This window comes from Aquila chrysaetos, chromosome 17 (genome assembly GCF_900496995.4).
Source record: "Aquila chrysaetos chrysaetos chromosome 17, bAquChr1.4, whole genome shotgun sequence".
NCBI lineage: Eukaryota > Metazoa > Chordata > Aves > Accipitriformes > Accipitridae > Aquila > Aquila chrysaetos.
In genome coordinates, this window is record NC_044020.1 from 27,735,564 (window position 1) to 27,758,786 (window position 23,223).

The 23,223-nt window shown below is 44.9% G+C and overlaps 1 protein-coding gene across 10 annotated transcripts in view; it reads right to left on the reverse strand.

The window, feature by feature from the left end:
• Positions 1-23,223, reverse strand: part of PRR5 (proline rich 5) — a 94,833-nt gene that overhangs the window by 43,077 nt on the left and 28,533 nt on the right. For 5 of the 10 annotated variants that reach the window (XM_030040947.2, XM_030040948.2, XM_030040944.2 and 2 more), the window contains 2 exons: positions 12,067-12,332; positions 1,434-1,514 (listed from right to left, as the gene is read on the reverse strand). In XM_030040947.2, the coding sequence (XP_029896807.1) occupies positions 1,434-1,514; positions 12,067-12,197 (212 nt within the window). In that variant the 5' untranslated portion in view covers positions 12,198-12,332. Of the gene's footprint in view, positions 1-1,433; positions 1,515-12,066; positions 12,333-12,397; positions 12,598-15,010; positions 15,351-23,223 lie in introns of those variants that run through there. The other 5 variants (XM_030040949.2, XM_030040951.2, XM_030040950.2 and 2 more) reach the window with 5 other exon arrangements.

A 23,223-nucleotide genomic window follows, 5' to 3' on the forward strand; every position in this document is an offset into this window, starting at 1 on the left:
CTTCCTCTTCTGTCCCTCACCAGCAGACAAGCACCCTGAGGCAAATGCACTGGTCCAGGAAATCTTAGCCCAGAACTACCATTTTTTGTCATTCAGATAAAGCTGAAGAATCCTAACTGCACTTACAGTAATAACAATCAACCATTATTCCAATAACTAACTGAAAATGATTGATGGATCATGCTAACTGACAGCCATCCTAGAAAAGCTATTCTTTGTATGTCATTTTGTCCCCAGAGAAGTAAGAAATAACTGGAGAATAAGTTTCTTTTAATTTCAAAAAGACAGAGAGAGAGGGAAAAAGAGAGATCACACGCCAAAACTCATTCACCTGGACTTCTCTGAAGATATGCCCACAATAAAAGGAACCAGACTGGGCCAGCTATCCCAGACTGGGAACCAGACAGGGACAGATAGTCCCAGAATATCTGGATATTCTGTGGATTTCGTCAGACTCCAGTGCCTGGACAGAGTGGGAATAAGCAGTAAGGGAAAGGGAATCACTGAGGCTCTTATCTGAAGGCAGCCAGGGAATGTAATAAGCTGTCTGTCTTTTCTAAGTGCAGCTTCTTTTCCACTATTTATTCTTCAAAGTGTTGGGACAAATTTCTAAAAGGAAATCTGCAACTTTGCCCTTGTCAGTGAGAGAGAGTTTAATAAGTAATACTAAGTGCTAGAAAAAGTAGTAAAAACTGAAGTGCCGTAAATCCAGATATCAGCTTATCTCTTGGTAAACGTTTCGTTGCAAGTATAACTTCAATAACTCAAATGGTAGGGTTTTCACCTTCTATATATATATATATATATATATTTTTGTTTTAGGAAGAAAAGTTCCCATTATGCATCTCACTGGTCTATATTTAGTCTGTTGCGAACAGCATCACCACAGTATGAGAAAGAAATAGGAACCTCAGTTCCTTGTGCTGACAAGACAGCTTTATAACATCTACAGCATATTCAGCCTTTGCAGAAGGAGCAGCTAGATGTAAGGGACCACCAGGCAGGACATCTTTCCTTGCCATGTTGCACTGACTGCTTGAAGGCTTTACATCCTCCATGTATGCAAGTGAAGCACCTCAGAGCTACGCCTGGAACCTGTGAATGGGCAGCATCATTGCAGTGGAATAGGGCTGCATTACTAGAGGGGTCCAGGTTTTCCCTTCCTTAGTTTCAATCCAGTACATCAAGACAGACTCTGTAATAATCCATCCTCCTCACGGCTAAGCACCTCCTCCACAGAAGGAGGAACCCAGCTCTCCCTACACAGCGAGGTGTCGACACACATCAGCAACAGCTATTCACTAAGGCCCAATTGACTACATTGGTTGAAACTACAACTGGGGAAAAAAAAGGTAATACTGCTGTAGAAGTTTTCAAATGTGAGTGCTAGCAAACAGTACTGTGAATGCTGGGCGTAGAGTCGAGTCTCTTACCTGACTCCTTCATTGAGGTTGTAAAGTTCATGGTCTGGGAGACCCTTACGCTGGAACACCGCTATTACTCCATTGTGGATACTGAAAGAGGACATTAGGAGTCATTAGCACCTGATCACATTTTAGAAGGGTATCACTTCCACAATATGCCTAACATCTCTGCCTAGACACTGCAAGACCTTTTTAAAAGTCATAGATGACTTCTGGTACCCCATCCCAGATGCCTTAAAGGGAATTATTGCCTAGAAAATAGATGACATCTTTGAAAATCAGTTCTTTTTGATTTGTTCCAACTCGGTAACTTCAACAGTTGCACATCTGAAATCAGTAATTTCAGAAAACTTAGGGTTATATATTTTAGGTACTTTAAGTATATTAAGTATAACTTTTAATATATTAAGTATATTTGAAGTATTTTAAAGTATATTTTTGTCTCTATGGCTCAGCACAGAGACAATTAACAGCCTCACTGTGAGATCAGTGATGATATTCCTGGCATTGTTGGCACATATTTGTCTGAGCTTTATCAATGAATCAGCATTTATCCAGGCTGGACACTATACCTGAAGTTTAACCCCAAATATAGCATCCCTTTACTAGAATGTAATCTCAAGAATGGTTAGTTCTTTAAAAAAAAAGAAATAAAAGAAACACTGGACAATTATGAATTTTAACTCAATGTAACCAATTTCTCATTAATTTTCAAAAATTAAACAATAGAAAAGGGGCAATTGGTTACTAAGACTGTTTCCTATTACCACTCACTCATTTCTCAAAGATTTATGCTCTTGCTTCAGCTAAAGGAAAACCAAGGCTGCACTGAAAGAACAACAGGTCTAGAGTTTCTAGGGTGGACAGCTAGAGAGGCAGCAATGTGCTTGGCATAGGCCAACCATCTGTCCTATAAAAATGCTTCCTTTCCATCTTCAATGCCATTTGTAACTGTTCTACAAGCAGACGTTGCTTAGAGGTGGTGACTTTCTGCTGCAATGAGACGCAACCGAAGACAGGATTGAGACCACTAAATTCTCTAGCTCAACAGAAAGTCACATACCCAATGCTGTCTGTGCCTGGGGTGCATGGCCACCAGCCCCATAAATTCTAGGATGCTGAATGGCACAAATGTACCAGGTACTGTAGATACCTGGCAGTCCACGTGCTTAGCAGGGATGCTTACTGGTCCCATGAACTTAAAAAGACTGCACCTCAAAGGGTTACTGAAATGAGTATGGGCTTCAAGACAAAGCTCTGAAATGCTCCTGAAATACACCTGACACAATTAGCGTGAGGACACATCAGCCTAAATCACTGAGCTTAAGTCTGAGGAGAAAAGTAAAGAAATGCCAGTGAAAGGTGAGACCAAACCTGTTCCAGCATTAGTAGAAGGGAGCAGAAGTCTCCTTCCCCTTCCCCAACGCAGTGTCACCTTTTATAGCCTCACAGCTTTGACTCCAAAAGGAAAGACGAACCACATGGTCCCCCTCCATCTGTCAGGTCATCCCCACTCCTCCACTCTTGGAACTGCTTGGCAATTTCTACCACATTTAACTATGGAGTAGAAGTCCCCAAAACATGAAGGCCTTTTAGCTTTCAGCTGGGGCAGAAGGAGCATCTTTTAGTGACCAAAAACATACTGCAGGGTGAGCTCAGCCTTTATTCCACATACACAGAGATGCTTTAGTTTCCTGACGCTAACACACAAGAAAGCAGCCTTTATCCGCTGCACTGCTCTACTGCTGCTACTCAATTTCCGATATGACTGCTTTTACTGAAATGACCATTCCCACGACTGGCAGTGACTGCAAGTTATTTCATTTCTGTCTGACTCAGTTACCCCACGTGTAAAATAAAGATGATGACACTGACCACTAAAGGGTATTTTAAGACGTATTTATGAAAATCATAACAAAAGCAATGAGTGTGATTATCAATAGCAGTATTACATGTCATCATTGTCATCGGATTTTTCTTCTTCCCTCACAATCCTACTAATTGCAAAGGGAAAATACAGAATTTGGCAGAGGGCTCTTCCTATTTGAGGTTGCACCTGAGAAGGGGAGATGACACCTTAAGGCATATTACAAAAAACACAGGGCAGAAGTCTTCCTGCTCTGCACCATCTCCCTGGGTCTCTCATTCTGCATGCCACCTCTCAGCCTGTACTCAGCAGGAGCAAGGAACAGCAACAACCAGCCTCGGGGACACTCCAGAGGTGTATTTAGGAGCCACTGAACTGACTCTCACCCCTAGAACATTTACTGAAAAGACCTTCCAAGAATGAGAAGCTACAGCATGCACATGCCTCCTGGGGATTTGGTTTTACCAGTGACTCTGCAATATCATTTTTCAGAGCTTTACAGCTGACCTCCCCCCCCTCACACTGCACTGGAGTCTGGTGCACGGGAGCAGCAACCACCTTTGGAGCTCTGGAAAGCAAAACCAGGACCAGATTTGCCCATCCTGGAGGTACCAGGATTTGGGGTTGCCATGTCTAGTGAAGAAGAGCTAAAGGTGATACCTGTTTCTAAGGTCTCCAGAGGGAGGAAGCCGGATTCCTACTGGCAGACAAGCTCGGTCAGCTCTGGCCTGGTGCCAGCTCGAGGGCCAGACCTAGCCACACGCAGCTGCTCCCACCGCAAGGGGATGTCACTGCAGGCACTACCCCAGGTGGCAGTGCAGTGTGCCTGGGGACCTCAAGCACCCACATTAAACGTTCCCAGGTCCACGGTAGGGCAACCCCTTTCTGTGCTTGCTGGGAGCAGAGGAATGGGCTGGAAGGTAAACCTGACACTATTCACTGAGAGATTCGAAATGCAGGCACACAACAATGCTGAACAGCAAAGAGATGCACTGTTCGAAAAGCTCAGCCATGTTCATCTGTGGAAAAAGGAAATTAAAAGTGGCAGGTAAAGGATATGACCCACTGTAGAGAAATGCACAAGCAGATTAAAATAGGAACTGTTATCCTCTTCTCTCTTTTGCTCCTTTGATGACGTTTCCAAGGCATTAAGCACTCCCCCCACCACGGTGGTCCCTCCTTCCCCCCTACACCCACATGCACAGACATACACTCATGATCTAACCCAACTTATTTTGGCTGGCTCAGACAGACACACTCAATTTACGATTATTTGAAAATTGGCAGCTAAATGTCTCTGGTATACAGTGAAGCGACTTGGGTATTTTAATATTATGAGTAATATGTGAAGTACGATTAATGTAGTGAATAAAACAAGCAGTCTTTACACGCTCTTCTGATTCGGAAATGAACTTTGCAATGTTCCCTGCCAGCCTTCTGCAGAGAAGAATGACTAAATATCTCTCCTAAAAGTCAACATGCTCTCTCTCCTTCTCTCTGGCACTCCTTTCTAAATGAGGGGGAGGTTTTCTCTTTCCAGCTTAACAGGTCCATTATTATTCCTCAAAGAAGAGAGAGAGCAAGCTTTTTTAACAAGAACTAAGGGGACAGGCTGTGAGCATTTAAGTTATTGCCTGTGTAGTAGAACTGCATGTACATAAAACATCCTAGCAGTGGTCTTTTAATCCTTGTAGTGAGGGACAACTGCCTTGTCTGGAAGACAAGTCTTGGCCCTGCTACATTGACACCTGCCTTTCCTTCCCATCGCAGACAGCAGTGCTTGCATGCAGGGTGCAGGCATGCAGTCCCAGGCTGCAGGTGACGTGGGAATACCACCATAATCTGGTCCTCCATACTTGCTCAAGAGGCAACAAAGAGGAATCAGAATAACCGGGAGGCTATCAGTGGCATAAGTTGGTGTCAGGATAATAAAAAGCTAGCTTAAATCTTCTTAGCTACCTTAAGCTAATGAAAAAAACAAACCCAACCCTTGCTTAAATTAAAGCAACGCTATGGTTTCCATAATGAGTGATTATTTAAAAGGGTTTAGTCAGAATGGTACAACTTTTTGGTGTAAAGAAAATCTGAGCTGCTGCTTACACACAGAAGTCCTGCAAGATGCTTGAGGTGGGTGGATCACCTTTACTTGTGCCTGCGACCAGCCTCCACTAAGGTTTAAGTCAATAATGTATGTAATTAAACTTACATTTTAATAGTTAATCTGAACTGAAAATGCCTTGTAAACTCCCTTCTGTAACTCTTTTACAACATGAAAGTTAATAATGGGTGCACTCATGCACTGATACAACTCTGAACACCTTGCCTATAGTTGCTGTACGTGTAAATGTGTGCACAGGAACACAGCACCGCAGAGACAAAAAAGACCCCCCAAAAGGGTCAGTTCCTGAACTGCCCATACTCAGTAGTGAGTAAGGTTCCAGTTTCCAATCAAGACCAGACCTCACACTGTATGTCCAGGGTTATAAATGCTTCTGGTTTGCTATATTGTACCAACAGACATATTTTCCACAGAAGTGCAGAACCTCCTACTCCTGCAGCACTGCACTGTCTCCTACTTAAGAAAATAAGCAATTTCCAATGTTCTCCTGCCAGTATCTTCTGCTGGAACAAGGGGGACCTGGAAGCCCATTGCACCTGAGCAGTGCACCTTTGAAACAAGCTACAGCCACCCTCACACTGCGAGAAAAGGCAAATTTCTGAGTTATGGGATTATGGCATTTCTTGAAAGTGCAACACCAATTCATTACCCATCTCCTCAACCGGTATGAATTGAGGTAAACTGCTGTGGCAGTATTACTTAACCTGAGTCCAAGCACTAAGATGCTTTCCATAAAAACATATGCTATAGGTCACTCTTCGTCTGAAGACTATAGCTAGAAGAAAATATTTTGAGAGACCAGCAGCGGGGCAGAAAGAAGCCTGGGAGGAGGCTTCCTATGGGTCAGTGGGTGGGCAGGGAAGAGAGAAGCATGGTTAGAGCAGGCTGGCTGTGGGAGGGGAAATCAGGATGGGAAAACTACAGAGACGAGGTGTTTGGGGTGGGGTTGCCTTTAGAATGAAGACAAAACGTTAGATGGCTCCAGCAATGCATTGTACTTATCTATCCCACTGTGGCTACCAAATACCAAAAGAAAACTACCTACAGCCAAGAAGGCACTCAGAGCAACAAAAATCAACCCAGAAGCCTAAGTAACTTCACCTCTTTGGAGAGACTGCTCATTCTAGATTTGCCCGATCCTCCAGAGGAGGTGGCAGCTCCAGGACTCACTATTCAGCTGCCTGGAACGTGGAGAATGGCAGCTCCAGCACACACAGTGCAGACCTTCACCACCATTTACTTCAGCATGAAAGGATCTGGAAGGTGTAAACGGCCAGAGCACAAAGTTGGATGCTCGCTGACGGCGCTCCCAACCAGCCTAACAGCATGAGTGCCAAGATGAGGAGGGTGGGGTTTATTATTCTGATTTTTGCATAATAGAAAGCCACTGCCTAAGTAGCTCAATACCACCAAAACATACATTTCCCTTGAGTTGCTAGTTGTCCACCCAGACACCACTGCCTTCGGTGGGTGGGAGGCTGGCTCCCTCCAGCATTGAAGTACCACCCACCCCTGTTCTTTCATTGATGTTTTTAAGAAGGCAAGAAAGAAAACTGTGATTGAAACACTGTTTTCTGCCAGGTCAGAATCAGTTTTTCCAGAGGTGAAGAACAGCTGCAAAGTTGGGCTCGCAAGTCTCTGTCTGAATCCTGACCTTCTGTTTGCTTTGACCATGGCCATGGCCCGCCCAGCTCTGCGTTTCCTGGCAAAGCAGGTGGAGTGGCCCATGTTTGCATTCATGCACAGCACGCAGATAGTTTTGGTTCTCTGAAGCAGTCACTATCTTTGTATGCAAACAGCATGGGTGAAAATATCATGGCGTTTTTTATTTAGTGTTTGCAAATTCTCCCCTTTCCAGAGCTGCAGGTGAAGTCCATGAGCAAAAACAATGCTGTGTGGATAATCACATGCTGGGAGTATTGGGTAGTTAAAGGCAACATTTTCATTTTCAAAAGGGACTAAGTGACTTAGGGCACATTTCCTCTGGACAGTTATGGGAATAGCTTAATTAACCTGATATACTTGCATCAGAACCTCCTTGAAGACACCCTCACTCCAGAATAAAACCTCATTTTTTTGAATTAGCTTAATCCAATCAGGAAGAGCCCATTTTCAGCACAGCTTCAGTCCAGCTGCAACTCCACAGGCTTTCCATGAGGCCTTGACCCTTTCAAAATAAGCTTGCGGCTGCTAGTTCACTTACGTTTCTGAAATTTCTATCCAATGTAAAGCAATCTGCAAAGAGGGATAGGCTGCAATTACACACTGGGTCATACAAGTGAAAATAAGCTGGTCTGCAAAACTCTGTCTTCAAAGAGTTTGAGAGGCATTAGTTCACTAACTTTACCAACTATAAACATTACTCGTACATATGAAGAAGTTGAGACAGACAGGTGAAGGGACTTCCCTGAGGTGTTACTAAGAGTTAATATCTCTACGGAGTACAGGACTAAGGAGATTCTGGCTTCCAAATATACCTGCATTCAAGCAAGTATAAATATGTCTGGAGGGCTATGGGGAGCAGCAATTCTCCACCACCACCACTTTCTATTACTGTAGTCAAGGCTGGCACGTGCTCCATGGTGCAGTGGTGGCTTGAACAGCTGGGAAGTCCCCTTTACCTCCCCATCCCTCCTCCCCACCCCACAGCTCAGCTCTCTGCCCCCCATGCATGCACATGGCCAAATGCTCCAAAGAGGGCTCCAAATAAAGGGTCAGTAAAAAGAAGGTGATTCTCAGACATGCAGAAATATTTCTAAATATTTCTAAATAAACACTAAATATTGGAAGAAAGAAAATTTCTGAGTAGAAGTCATAGATAAATATGCTGGTCTGGAATGCTTTCTCCACTAGCAAAACCTCCCTGTGATCTGAAAAAATACTCATTTTTAATTAGAGGATGAAAAATGGTTCCCATGACTGTAAAAATTACTTTACAGCAAGTTATTGTGCTTATTACAACCCTGTAAAAATTAGCTCAAACCATAAAACTCTTTCTGATTCCATATGTCTCCTTGGATTTACTGCTGATCTCAATAAGGTCACAGGCATCTCATCTGTGTTTTCTTCGCCTTTTCTTTGCTATCTCCTGCTCCTTCATGTTTCTGTGAATTTTCCCCATTTTCTTATACCAAAGAGGATCTAAGTGCCTTTGACTAGAGGCTTTCCCACAGCACAACTCAGACAGTATCGGCTCCTGATTAGGCAGTCTGTACTAGCTCAGTCAGAATGAAAACCTTGCGATGGATTTTATTTGCCCTGAGAGGGGCCCCCCCAGCTTGCAAGCTCAAGATTAAAAACCCTAGGTTTCTCAGTCCAATTGGGTTAGTCAGCATTCAGCCCTCATTTTTTGCCTGAAGCAGAAAAGTGGGGGAGAAAAGGAATTGAAGACAATGCTAGTGAAAAAATCTAAGCTATTTTAATCCAATGCAAATTCTGTGAGCTGTAACGAAACTGTATTGTTCCACTATGTTGCTGTTGGTTGCTAGTTAACGTGCACTGCCGGTGTGTTGCTGTACAGATCTTTTGGGGTTCATGGGAAAGCAAGCTCAGAAAAAGCTGTGATATAAAGTCTAATTTGCATAGTAGCAGACAGCAGCTCAGCACCGATTTCCCTTTCATCTAACAGTGTCGAGAAGTTTTACAGAATTTTAGTTTGGAGGTGAAGGAAAGCTATCAGGGAGGAAGAGACCTTCCTTGTTAGCACGGAGTGCTACGTGGCCCCTGCACACTGAACCCTGCTATTAGGCTCCTGCAGTTTGCCCTCCCCTGGTGTCAGAAAGCAGCAGGCATCCTCTGGTATAAACAGTCTGAGGCCTGAGACCCGTCTGAACAGAGCGGAGGTGGTGGAGGGGACGTCGCTGGGCAGCCAGACTGCAGCCACAGACAAGCCAATTGCAGAAGGGAAGCCGCACAGCCTCCTCAGAAAAAGCCCGCAGTAACAGAGCTGCTACCTTGCAGAAGACCCCATCAGCAGAACTGCAGCTCAGCAGCGTGTCAGCACGGTCCCTGGCAGGGCCAAGGCAGCATCCTCGCTCCACCGCAAAGGGATGACTTTCAACAAAGTGGGATCAGTAGTCTCATGTGGGGCAGGGCCTGCCATGGGGTTGTGCTATACCTTTCCCCGCATTGGTTTTGATGAACTTGGTTCAAAGCCTCTTTCAAAAGCAGATACACACGTGCCACACCCAGGCACAGCTGCTAACATTAGGCAAGAAACCAGCAGACATTTAAATATAGAACAGCCAGGCTTGGTGAGAGGCAAGAGCTCTGCTGGTGCATCTCAACTTCCTTGATCAGCAAGCTCTTACGCTCAATATTGCACAGAATGAAACAGCACAGGCAATCCTTTCATTTGGAAGAACAAATATTCCCATATACTAAAGTATGGTATGCTAGTCCTCTGTTGGGATGTTTTAATTTTGCAGGGGAAAAATAAAATACCTTCCACAGCCCAAGATTTTCAAAACCCACCTAAGATTTCTGGTGAGTCAAAGTTTAGGTGCCAAGTTTGCCACATCAACGTTACAGTCTCTCCAAGAGAGCTGAACACTGACTCCCTCAAGACCAGACCCTGTTATACATGCCAAGATGGGCATGCAATAGTGATAGGCAGAAGCTACAGTGGATAACTTCTTAATACAACTAATCCAATATCATTTAAGCCCTGGCTTTCCTGAGGATAAACTCCAGAGAGGATACAAGTCTTTTTGCACCTGAAAGAAGAATTACCCTCACTTTCTCTTCCACTCAGGAGAAAGCCTTGCACTATTAAATAAGAAATAAAGGGCCTTCCCTTTGCCCATGCAGTGCAACTGGCCCATAATCTGCAGTACTTGCCATAGCTTTAGGCAGCTGTTAGTGCAGACACGCAATGCCCACTTGACTTGCCACCACAGGTAGCACCAGCCTGCCACCGCACAACAGCAGCCCTGCCAGCGCTCCCAAGGCATTTCAGAGGCACGTGCCACCAAACGGCAGGGACAGCCCGGCGATCCCTGCACACGGAAAAGGCAACCCACAGCAGGAAAGCATGGTTAGGCCCGAGTTCACGCTAAGGAGCGACAGGATGACTTGCGGAGACCTATTCCAGGAAGAAGCGATGGGACAGTTGTCTAATCATTTGGATGAAATGTGCAGATGTCTAGCTTGCTGATCAGCAACCACTTCTGGCCAGAGCTATACCTGTCCTGTCCAAATTAAAAATAACAAACTCTTGCTCCGGCTCACTTAGGAAAATCCTCTGGTTTGAAGATCAGCAGCCCCTAAGCCTGGAACTCTCCCCCTTCCAGCAAACCCAGTGCCTGATCTGCTCTCCATTTGCATCCGCCTCCACAGCGCCCTCTCCGCAAGCAAGACCTGGAAACGCTAATCCCTGCCAGCAAAAGCTGTCAGCACACCATCACAAAAAGGCTTTGGGGAACGTATTCTCTCACCTTGGTTCACACCAAGGAGTATCTTACTCCCTGCTGCTTCCCATGGGGCTACTGGCCAAATGAAGTCCCAACTGGTGCGAGCCAAGGTGGCCCAAACTAGCCTTTAATTACCACCACCATCCAGACCTCGGGTGCAACTCTGGGTCATATAAATAGCACAATATTTGAACAGAAACCCTGACTTTTTTGTGACTGGTACAGTTTCAGTGCTTGTTGTGCTCATGGCATTCAAAAACTAATTCATAATGCAGACGTGAAACCACAAATCAAGTGGTGAGAGGGACAGAAGATGTGGCATTTTATAATGCTTTTTTTTTTTTCCTCTCAAAACTGAAATATCTTTAACAAATGTGTCTATAGCTCACTGGTATTTTTCTTCCTACAGCTGTACAGCCATACAATTATAAAACATTACAAATGACGCTTTCCAAGCTGTGACCCAGGAGATGACATTTCATTTTCAAAAAGGACATAAGAATATAATTCCTAACAACTTAGACCCATCTTTAAGAGTGTCACCAAAATGGTTATTAAGATGCTTTCTGAATATCTGTGCTAAGTGACACATTCAGAACAAAATGTTTGCATGGGTTTTTTTGTCAAACAGTAATAAAATTCAAATGTATAAAGACAATAAAGGAAACAATCAGAGCTTATTTTTTCCCTGTCCAAAGTGCATGTGCTTGTATGCGCACATACACATACGCACAGACATACTTGTATTAATGTGAGTAAATTGAGTAGACTTTGTCATATCTGTATCAACAACCAGCAATATATATAGTTATGCAGATAAAAATAATGTATTTTAATAGTTGCGTATATGTAATTTTTTTTTTTTAACTAAAATAAACCAAATTAACCTCGAATGAAAATATCTAGATAGACACAAAGACAAATTTGTAGCTGGACCCTGGGAAATAAGTCCTTGTGCGTCACAAGGAAGAGCAGGCTGAGCCATCTGCAGAAAAGGCTCTTTGCTGTCAGCCTTCAGAGAAAGGTTAACAGTAACGGGAAAAAAGCCGCTCCCGTCTTCTACTTGAACGCAAACTCCAGTACATGTAACACGCTAACGCAGAAGCCCGACGTACTGTAACCTTGCTGAGCTGGGAGCAAGGCAGCCTAGCCTGCAAGCCGATGGAGTGGCTACCCGCACATTAATCACGGCCGTGGGAGCATGGAGAGGCTGCAGGGGAGTCGGCACATCGTGCGAGACCTTACCTGTTCCAGGTAGCGTTGGAGCAGGCCCGTCGCTGCTGGGTCCCCCGCTCATCCAAGGCTGCCTGCTCTCTCTTGCCCAGATCACTGAGGCTGGGCGAACTCATGAACTTCAACCTGCGAAGAGTCCTCATGGTCAAATGTGTGTTTGCGCGTGGCAGCTACAGATACACCATCCTGTTTACACACACACACACGCAGCTGGAGCAGCGGCAGCAGCAGCAGCAGCAATGCGAGCAGTTCCCTCCGTTTGCTGTTCAAAAAAGAAACTTAAAAAAAAAAGAAGAGAGAACCAGTCTCTACGGAGCACACCTCTGCCAGCAAGAAAACAAACCTTTAATCAGATCAACTCTGACGTCATCAACTGTGGTTAATAATTTCTCCAGTCCTTTCAAAAAATCAAAGTCGAACTTCTGGCTGCTGCTGCAGCACTTTGAAGGGGCCCCTTGCAACCGCAGCTGCCCCGAGTACGAGGGCTTCCCCTCCCCCTGTCCCCGGGCACCACGACCCAGGAATCTCCGACCCAGGAATCTCGCTCAGCGCCGCCGCGGCAGTGGCGTGCTCCACCTGTCGTGGGAACTGCTCCGCTCCTCCAGCGGCTTGGGGGGGTCTGCTAGCATTTCTCAACCTCTCCCTCCTTCTCTCTGCACTCATAAATGGAAATGAAACTGGAGGGCAACGGACAGAAAAAAAAAACCACCCAAGCAACCAATACTGACGCACTGAGACTTTATTGGAAAGTTTCATAACTGCCTGTGCCCTGCCACGTTACGACACTGCACACACGCGCTCTTGCTCCCTCACTCATACATATACATACGCACACTCCCGCACTCCCTCTCTGCCGTACACACACAGCACAGCCTCACGGCTCGCCTGGGAGGCTGCTTCGGCTGAAAGTGTCACATAAGCCACCAGACAGAAAGTATTCGCAAGCAACACAACTGCAGAATGAAAAATGCTGGTTTGGGTTTTAGCATTTGGAGGAATTTTTGGTGGTGCATAGAAGAGCGAGACGCTTTGTCTTTCTCTGCCTTTTTTTTTTTTTTTTTTTTTAAATCGAGATAACAGCTGCACAACTAACTCATGGCATACTTAGTTTCTACAAAAGCCCCAGGTGTCTTATCTTCAAAGGAAAAATCTTCTTTCTCTCTCTGACTGCAGCACTGGAGCTGAAGGATATGCTGCTACAAGACTCCAGCCCATGCTTAGCTCACTGTCACTCACTTGCGGTTCTGTTTTAAATTCAGGAGTGCCTGGCTTGTCTGCTGGGAAGTAATGTAACAAAACAGCCATTAGCTTTCTCAGAAAAGAAACTGTTTGCAATAGACTGAGCCAGAGCCCAAGAACTGCTCTTCCGTTGCTACAGCATTGGTCTGCAAATAGTGGTAAAAGCCACGAAGGCTCCTTGCAGAGTAGCCTTCCACTCACTGGAAGGGGGCTACCATATAGAAGAATTTACTCTTTCTTTTTTTCCCCACTTCCTACTTACTCTTTTCATCTGTGATAACCTATTGTCTAGATTCGGGCTATAATTGGATTTGTTTGTGTCCAAATAATATGGCAAAGTTTACATTACAGGAGAACTAAATTTCTCACAGCGAGATCTGCCCTATGTGCATAATTTACTGACATATTTTAGTAAAAACGGATTCTTCTCACTACTCACCCAAACTCAGCTAAGCTTATTGCATGTAACTATTTTCTTCCAAAATTTGTATTTGGTATTACCTCCATGGGAACCAGTTCCAGAACTACCTAGGAAAATAAATCCATTTCTACCTTGTGCTCGTTTTAGCAGTAGCAGTTCTACCCAGCTGCTTGGATTAGCGTTATATTGATTGTCCTTCCCACACCAAAACCCTCAAGTATACAAATGAGCATCACAGTAGATGGCACATAATGTTTCACTTTGGAAGGGACCTGCAGCTCCACATCTAACCTATGTACAAAGACATCGCTATCCCCAGTCTCTTCCAAATGTTTAAATCCTTCAAACAAATGAACAACAATCCGCTACGTACACAGCAGCAAAAGGAAAACAAACACAACAATATATGGCTGTATTCTAAGGAATGAGATGGCTTCTACAGCATACAAATCAGTGACCAAAAATAGATACAGCAGAACACTTCTTTGTTCAAATCGGATGAAAGGCACTCCATTTCTGTGGATAATACAGCCTGGGAGAGCAGGGGAGCACAACTCAGTCTGAGCTTCTGCTGAGGGCTCAGGTAAACGTGCGTCTGCCCTGCTAAGTGAAACAACTAGTTAGATAAACCTGTGGCAATATAATTCCATCTAATTTCATTTTCCACCTAGCTCAGTTGCTTTTCTGTTTCTCACTTGCTGTGAAATTGACAGGCCTTGCAAAATGTTATTATACTGGATTAAACCCTTGGAATTTTTAACTCTTTGATCCATCAGCAGCACCAAAGACTTTATAAACTGTACCCTGATGATGCCAGTATGTCAGCAGCTACATAATAACGTTTCATCTGCTTTCTTTCCTAAAATCCTCAACTAGCTAACTGACTGAACCCAGGGAGCTGCTGCGTCAACCCTGGATACGCCAGACAACACTGCAAAAAGCAGTACTTTGCTTCCTCATAAAATGCCGAATACCAAGAAAAGAAAAAAAAAAAAGGACCTCTTTCCGGCTGTATGTTGAAATATTACACCTATAGAAGTCAGACTATTTTTATGCCACCCCATCAATCTCACTAACCAGAACTAGATTCAGAGTTGACACATGCACAAAACACATGGGAGAGGCAGCATTCCAGTTTCCTGAAAAATTTCGGATTGAGGTAACAGAGGACAGGCTTTCTCTACACTTCCTCCTTCCTATGATTCCACCTGATCAAATGTTGATTTATGATAAAATAAATCATTTTCAACAAGGATTACCTCCACCCATAATTACAGAGTGATACTTCACATTTACATTGTACTGCACGTCCACGGACATCCTTGACTTCATGGCATTCATTAATTCAGCCTGAGCAGCTCTTGGGTATGAAGATAAAGGATACAATCCGCACTTCAGCATTAAGAATGAAGAAGAGAAAGGTGATGTGACTTGCCCAGGCCACCCCGTGACCAGGTGGCAGAGATGTCAAGAGATCCCAGGACCTCCACCTCCCTTCCAGCACAGTCCCAAGGGAATGCTGCAAGGACTGGGTAGCCAGGGACTCCTTGGGCCCAGGCGACCGGGGGGTGATGCAGAAGACAAAGCTCCTTGCCAGGACTTGCGGTGCAGCCGTTCCTCTGTAGCCACTGGTGAAGAGAGTTGTCGCAATACAGCACTGCTTCAAGATTGAGAGGCTAAGCAGCAGAGATTGCTCGCTATTGGTCATAGAGAGGGATAAGAGCACTGACCAGACTAATTGGGAGGGAGGGGAGGACGGGGGATTGGTGGGGGCCCTCCCGTAGGCTCAATAACAAGCACAAGCTTCTTAAATAGAACAACTGCACTCAGCACATTTACAGAACTGAGACTGTGAAGTACTGTTACGTTAATTCATTCAATCGCAGCATGCCATAGACGGTGCTAATACTACTATTTCACTCACATGAAACCTGCAGCTCAAAGGTTAAGTGATTTAATCAAAGTCACACAACCACCTCAGTGTGGAAGGCACATCCAGTCCTAGGCTCCTGCTCCCTCCCTTCCCCTCCAACATCTCTCCTCATAAAAACAGGCCTGTCTCTACTAGAAACTGTTCTTTCATCTGTGGGGCCCACATCCTGCGGGTGACTGCATGGTAAGTCCCGGAGCCGCCTCGGTGCTGGAGACGTAGGGGAATTCTGCTCACCTGGACTTAGTTGCTATCTTGAGGCCTAAAACAACGTACAGGTACATGAATATAGGCTGACAGCCCAAGAGGATTTATGCTGTTATTACAAGACAACTTTAGCATACAGATCCAGGACCTTGTAGCAAACATGGCTTTTAAAATAATCGCCAAGGGTAACTCTGTAGTTACCTCCTGGTATGCCTGCAATGCCTGCAACATTCTCGCTGGGAGCTGTGGTTTAAAGACCATATTGCTGCCCCTAGCAAATGTTAAAAAAAATCCAGGCAGATCTCCCCAAGCATACACTTGGTTTCAAAAGAAGATTTGCTAAGAAAAAAAAAAACCAAAAACCAAAAAAAACCACCAAAACCAAAACCCTACATTTTATTTATGTAATGCTATGTTAATTTTTACAGTACAATCATATTATCTTCTTAAAAGTTTCTTTTTGACAGTGATAAGAGCGGAAAGGAAGGAAAAAGTAATGTTCATGCATGGGAACATTAAGAAATTCACAATATATGAAACTCATAATAAAGCTGCCAAGGCTGTGACTGCTATGGGTCAATGTGTCTTCAGCTACACTGTTCTGCTACTGCAATGACAGGTTAACACTGCAGCGATATTGGTGCCAGTGGGAGGATATAATCAGCAAGAGAATTTGCTATCTCAGCTTTATTCACCAGAGCTTTGCCATGTAAAAAACAACTCAATAAATATAAATTTTAATTGGGGGGGGGGGGGTGGGGAGGAAAGCCCGCTACTTCACTTTATCTCCCCTCCTCTTTTGGAGAAGAGAGCAGAAAACCCTATGGAAATACTGAATGGTGTATGCTCTGCAACCGAAGAACAAAGAGGTAAAGTGTATCTATGGCAGAAAGGAGTTAAAAACCTCCTTAGACAAATGCACTTTAGTTTTTCATAAACCACACCACAAAACTTAGGGCATGCCTCAACATATGCCAAAGCTCAGGAATTAGTCTTCTGAAAAACCACACTTCTTAAAGGCACAACACGTTCTGCTGCGCCAGCAGAGGAGGAGCAAGGCGGAAAGGGAGAAGAAGATGCGACTATCAGGGAAAAAATAAAAAGAGCAGAGGGGGAAATGAAGTTGCAAACCTTATGACTCATCAATTCCTTTGCTACAATATCTACATAAAGCTCCTTTATCATCAGAAAACAAAGAATAAAGAGAATAAAGAAAGTACGAAACCAAACAGGCACTATTTACGCCCTTCCCCCTCCATCCCATTGACTCTCTGCAACCTCTGGAGATAAAGGCACCCTCAAGGACAATTTCTGCCTGTCGTTTATGGAGGCTGGTCACAGGATAGCCTTGGTTTTGCTAGTCCTTTGCATTATTTCTGCCCTCACAACAGCCAAGCACTAATTTATAGGAGAGGACCTGGGCTTACTGAGCCATCTCCCCAACCTCTGAAACACCTCCTGTGTACTCCTGTACTTCTGCATCCTGGGACCAATCGTGCCCACAGGACCACAGTTGCCTCCCTTTAGACCGAGCTGGGCTTTCTGATCCTTCAACTGCATGTAGGACTCACACATGGGGTTTCTTTATCTTTTATGTTGTGAAAAAGAAGAAATGCTCAAGACAGTATCTCCTTCCTAAGCAAGCAGAAGGTTATACCCAAGAAGAGTCCTTTGACTACCATTAGAACAGGATGCTCTGCTCCCCTCACCATTTCTGCAGTAACACCTGCAAGCGCAGTCCATCCTACAAAGCTTCAGACCTGACCCACAGGCAGCCACATCTGCTGCAGTTCCACTGCCTGCTTTGGAGATACACTGGCTTGCACCAAGCACGGACACCCATAATCACTGCAACCTGCGGAGGATCAGGGCCAATCTCCTGGACCTTCCCTTCCCAGTGTTGTTCAGCGTGAGGCAGAGCAGTGTGAATGTGTCTAGGAGACTTTTTCAGCAGAGAGAGAGACCTGCATCTGAGCAAAGGACCATCCGGACTGCAGCAACCATCCATGTCTAGCTTCTTTTCAGTTTTCTGCTGGACAACATTTCTTATCTGTTCACTGACTGAGCTTCTCAGTCTCCCCACTTTGCTCCCCTCCTGCTTCTCTGTCACCCTTTGCTCTTGTGCTCCCTCTTCCTTTTTTGTCTTTCTTGGTTAGCTAATTCTTCCTCTGACAAAGTTTTTAAATATAATGAAAAGGGAAAGGAAAACTGAGACCAAAACACTGGTACTAACACAGTATTTGCAAACAAGTCTTTGGCTGGCTCTAAGGGAATCAAGTCCTTGTCTTGCCCGTTTGGACTGTGAGCTGTTCTTTAGCTCTTCTTTACACTTTTCATTCAGTGTTTGTACACTAGCTAGCAAAACAGGGCTCTGAGCTCAGAGTAAGTCCCCAGTCACCAGCCTAATCTTACACAGGTCATGAATCTAGTAATACCTGTGAGAAAGCCTTTGCTCAAAGCATCCATGAAATCCCATCCCTTTTGCCAGCAGAAGTTTTTGGTTTACAGAGCATAACAATATAAGCAGTTCTTAAAGTACAGTAGATATAGCTAAATTTTTTTTTCCTTGTCCTTCAGAAGATAGGAATTAGGAGAGAATTAGGATAGGAATAGGCCTGTTACACCCCCATCCAAAATATCAAGCTTTCCATCAAAGGGCAATTCCCCTAGCTCATAGTATCATTCCTCATTATCTCTTTATAGGTTCTGGAAATTAAAGATAGCACAGTGATCCGAATGAGCATGACGATGATGTTGGAGGAGGTGAGGATCAATGCTCTGGATTACAGGACCTGTGGCATTACCACCTTTTCTATTCATATCACCTCCAGGGAAGGAGATGGGTTTCCGAGCATCAGACATGCCCGTTCCGTGTTTCACTGTTGCCCACTCACCAAATTCACAACCCGTTGCAACCAATACACACTCCAAGGCAAGCCCACAACTTTGCTGTTAAATGGAAGTCAAACCTCTAGCTGTGATTTAGAAAGTAAGGACTCAAGAGTTCTGATGAATAACCAAATCAAACATTTAAAATACTTTGTGCTCTTATTACAAGATCATAAGATAGATAGTGGAAAATTAATCTTAGAAAGTAACTGAGCTCATAACACATATGACTTTTTCCTTCCTGAGCTCTGTGTGAATTCTTTCCTAAATTGCCTATCTTGCATAATTTTAATTGGATCCCAGAACACCATGACCTTGATGCAGCAGCTACAGTATCTCAGTGCTGTCTTCTATAGTTATCTATGGTACAGCGCCTTCCAAATCTGTGAACCCTGCAAGATCAGAACTGTGTGCTGCGCAGCGCTATTTTTCTTATATCGAAACACTTCTGATTCAAGGTCTTCCAAGAAGGCTCTGATTGCCTTGGAAGCTCACCAAGATAAAGAACCCACTTTGGTAACTAGCTGAGTTTCTAATAAACTGCACTGGTGGCCAGCTGTTAGTTACGAGTGATATCCCGGCTTTACTCTCAAAGCCAGGATATCACTTGTGTGATATTCTCTCTCTATGAGAATGTGAGCATGTCTGGAAAGATGAACCATGCCTTGAGATTACTGCCACCTCCTGTGCATAAGTCAGGGAGGTCACTTCAGTACTGAGCAATGCAAGAAACAGGTATGCAAATTTGGGGGATCTTTGACTCTGGTAGTACTACACTGCTGTTACTCAAACAGTACTATAGCTCTCTGGAACAAATCTCGTAGTCCCGTAAATGTCAAAAAAGCCTAGCCTTCAACACAAATGGATTCTTTCAGAAAATTTATCATTCTCCCTTGGCATCACAAGGGTATTTTTCTGAATGGAAAAATCGCCAGACAGATTTTAAAGGTAATCCAAAATTGCAACATCTAGCTATGTAGTTGGACTCTGTAGCCTTCAGCACCATGGAGCTTTCATTAGGAACTTAAAAATGGGGACCTTTTGCCATCTTTTCATACGCACATGCTGAGACAGTCCCTGCACACTGAGATACAGGGCAGTGGAAATAGCAAGGTAAAAAAGGCCTTCATCACACAAATTATTTTACACTTGTACCTTTAAATCTTCATTTCACCAGGTCAGCAGGTCCAGCACTATGGCCTCCCAGTATGAATCATGTCAGTGTTTTTCTCAGGATTCTCTGGGAAATAACTTATCTCAAAGGGCAGAGTGCTGGAATTTTTTAGACTCCATGACAAGGTTTGGAAAAACTCCTTTCACTCTCACTCCAGCTCATTAGCCAGTCTCAATCTTCAATCAGACATCAACATTACATCACCGTTTGAGTTATCACCTTGAAGGACTGCCTTGTTATCAAGCAGGTAAGGCAAACTCCATTACATTTGCTTCCAGAAAATTTTTTTTTTTCCCCACAAGGTAGCAACAACTAGATAACTAGTCGAGGTACTCCTCCCTCCCTGAAGTCAGCATAAACACCAGCCTCCTCAAGGTACTGAGGGATGCGGTGGAAGAACAGTGGTGTCATTCAGAAGGTTTGTGCATCTTCAGCAGCAATGTGGTATCTTTCCTCTCTCTCTTTCCTGATGAGTCCTGCTGCTCCAGCTTGCTTGTTCACCAGGCTTCCTTTAGTCATTTCAAATGATCTGCTCTCCAAACTCAGGCTATATATTTTATTGCAAAATAGTTCAAGTTCTCTAAACATATGGAAAACTAAAATTCTTTTTTTTTTTTTTTTCCTTTCAGAAAACTGCTGGGACCAAAAAGGTTTTAGGCTTCCTGGCATCTGGAGTTGAGAGCCATCCAGGGTCTTTCAAGCTTGCCGCTCCAGGGCCAGCAGTTTGAAAGCCCACACAGACTGAGCTCCCCCACTCTGAAGCAGAAAGGCTGAAGGACTTATCTCGAGCAAGGCTCCCAGATGTTCTGCTGGACTGCTGTCATCCTGGTACTGAAAACCCTGGGCCATGTTTCTAGGGTGCACAGCTCCTTCACAGAGAAAGCCACAGGCCAGGTAGTCAGTCCCAGGCTTGCAGCCAGCACTTGCTTGAATTGCCTGCTGCAGAGCATACTTCATTTTGGGAACGTCACTGGAAAAAATAAATAAATTGAAACCCTCTCACGAGTGGGGAAGCCCGGACTGTGGTCAGCTCTGTGCTCAAATCCCTGCCTCAAGTCCTTTCAAGATACTTTGGTGTTTATAAATAGGTTGGTACTGAAATTCACCAACTTGACATTTTCATGGTAAGACATGGTGATCGCTGAGGGGAGGATCACAGGACGACGAACAAATCTCAGCCTCACAGAGAAACTACAGCCTTTGCTCACCCTGACTCTTAAAAACTGACAAACCTGTTTGTGTCAGCCTGGTTTTTTTTTTTAAATTTCAAGCCCATCGGAGCCACATGCCAGGTTTCAGCCTGATGAAACCCGAAGGGGTGAAGACCTGAGGTGATGAGGACGGCTGGGAGGGTGGCCAGGCAGAGCTAGGCCTGCGTGCCCCCTCAGCCGCGCAGGGGCTGCTGCGGCAGCACTCAGCAACCCCACCCGCCGGGCGCGTGGGGAGGAAGCCCCGAAAACAGCCATCTAAAACACAAAAAAAACAATTAAAAAAATGCACCCTAACTTCTGTGAAGGCATGCACCCAGGCACGTTGCTTTTAACCAGATTTTAACTTTTTGACAGAGTCCCTCACGACTTGTTACGGCCTCCTTCGGGCAGGACGCACGTTCCCGCCGCCTGGCCTGAGGAGACGCTGCCCAGGCGGCCATTTTATTACTGGTCGCCAGAGGTGATGGCTCCATGTCCCCCCGCGGGCCCTGCCCCGCTCCTCGCCCCGACACCGGCAGCAGGGCAGGGAGTGTCGGCCGCCACCGCGACCCAGCCGCGCCAGCCTCGGAGGAGGTGACACAAAATGGCAACCAGGGCAGCCCGCCGAGACCCCGCCGCCTGAGGGCGAGGCCAGCGGCCCCGCAACTGAAACAGCTTAACTGCCGCAACACTGCTCTGTCATGTATGGGGTTTTTTTAATAAAAGATGTCCGTCTTCTGCTTTTCCAGATGGCATGAAAGCAGCAGCGGCAGCAGGGACAACGCGACAGGCAAGGGCCCGTCCCTGGTCCCCCGTTCCCTCAGGCAGCTTGCAGGACCAGTGGCGTGTCACCCCCTGTTGAGAGGGCCACAAAAATCTGAGGTCAGTACCCCTCCTGGTGGGAGACGCTTCCCGCAGGACACTCGTATCCCTGGCAAGCAAAGAGGACCTCCTTGCCTCACACTTTTGCTCTCTTGTCCACAGCCCCTCATCGAATAGGGGGCAAAAAACAGCGGTATGTTTCTAAGTGCTGGTTTTCTCAATTCCCACTCTTTTGAGCCACAGCCACCACAAGCGGTGGTGGTGAGGTGGGTCGGAGTGGCAAGGTGTACTGGCAGCTTCAAAGCAGCCGGGGCATCCGGGCATTTCCAGACAGCCGCAGGGGCTTCCCCACCACGCTCCCAGTGCGTGCCTGAAAAATGGCCACAGCACTGCGAGCCTTCCCGTTTTGCCATTCATCTGCTTTTCACCAGGACATGCATCCATAAAGCTTTAGTCCCTGCTGTGGTATTTTGGTGCTTGCAAATTGTAGGGCACTGGTCAAAAGACAGAGAAACACCACCTTTTTTTTTTCTCCCCCCCCCCCCCCCCCCCCCATACTCAGAAAGGTCAGATTTGAAATTAATTTTGTCCTATGTAATGTTTTGGCTTGGTTTGTATTTATTCCAAGTGAGTTCACCCATTTCTACTGCAGAAATAAAAGGTCATGAAACCAGTGAATTCTCTCTCTCCTAAAAGGGGTGAATCCCTTCTAGGAAGTGAATCACCAGTGAAGTGCACCAAAAGAAAAGAAAATGCAAAAATATATTCTGTGGGACTGTAATCACAGCTGGGCGCAATTATAAAATGCACAAGGGCACTCTGGATGACATTTGCTTGCATCAATTTTTAAGCTGTTTAATTTGATTGATGAACACGGGGAAAAAAGTAAAACAAAAAACTTTCACATTTTTGCTACCAAAAAGAAAAAAAAAAAAAAAAAAAAGCTGTATTCCTTTCTGCAGTATTTGGCTATGCAGCAGTAGGAACCAGCATAAAGATTTGGCCAGACTGGGAGAAGGGAGGAGGACAGGGAAGGGAAAGTTGAATCACTTTATACATAAAATAAATCTAAAACAGTCCTGGCCCCCAGCTAATGCTCCGTATGTTAAAAAGGAGATATGCGCGTGTATATATGTGCGTGTCATTATGTTAGTTTTATTAGTCGTCTGTTTTAAGAGATTGGCTCCAATGAAGTTTTGGGTCCAGATTTGAATGCTCTGAGGAAGGAGAGTATCCAGAATTGAACTTTTGACTCAGACTGGCATAAAGATAAATGGCTTTTTGAATCCAGGTTTTT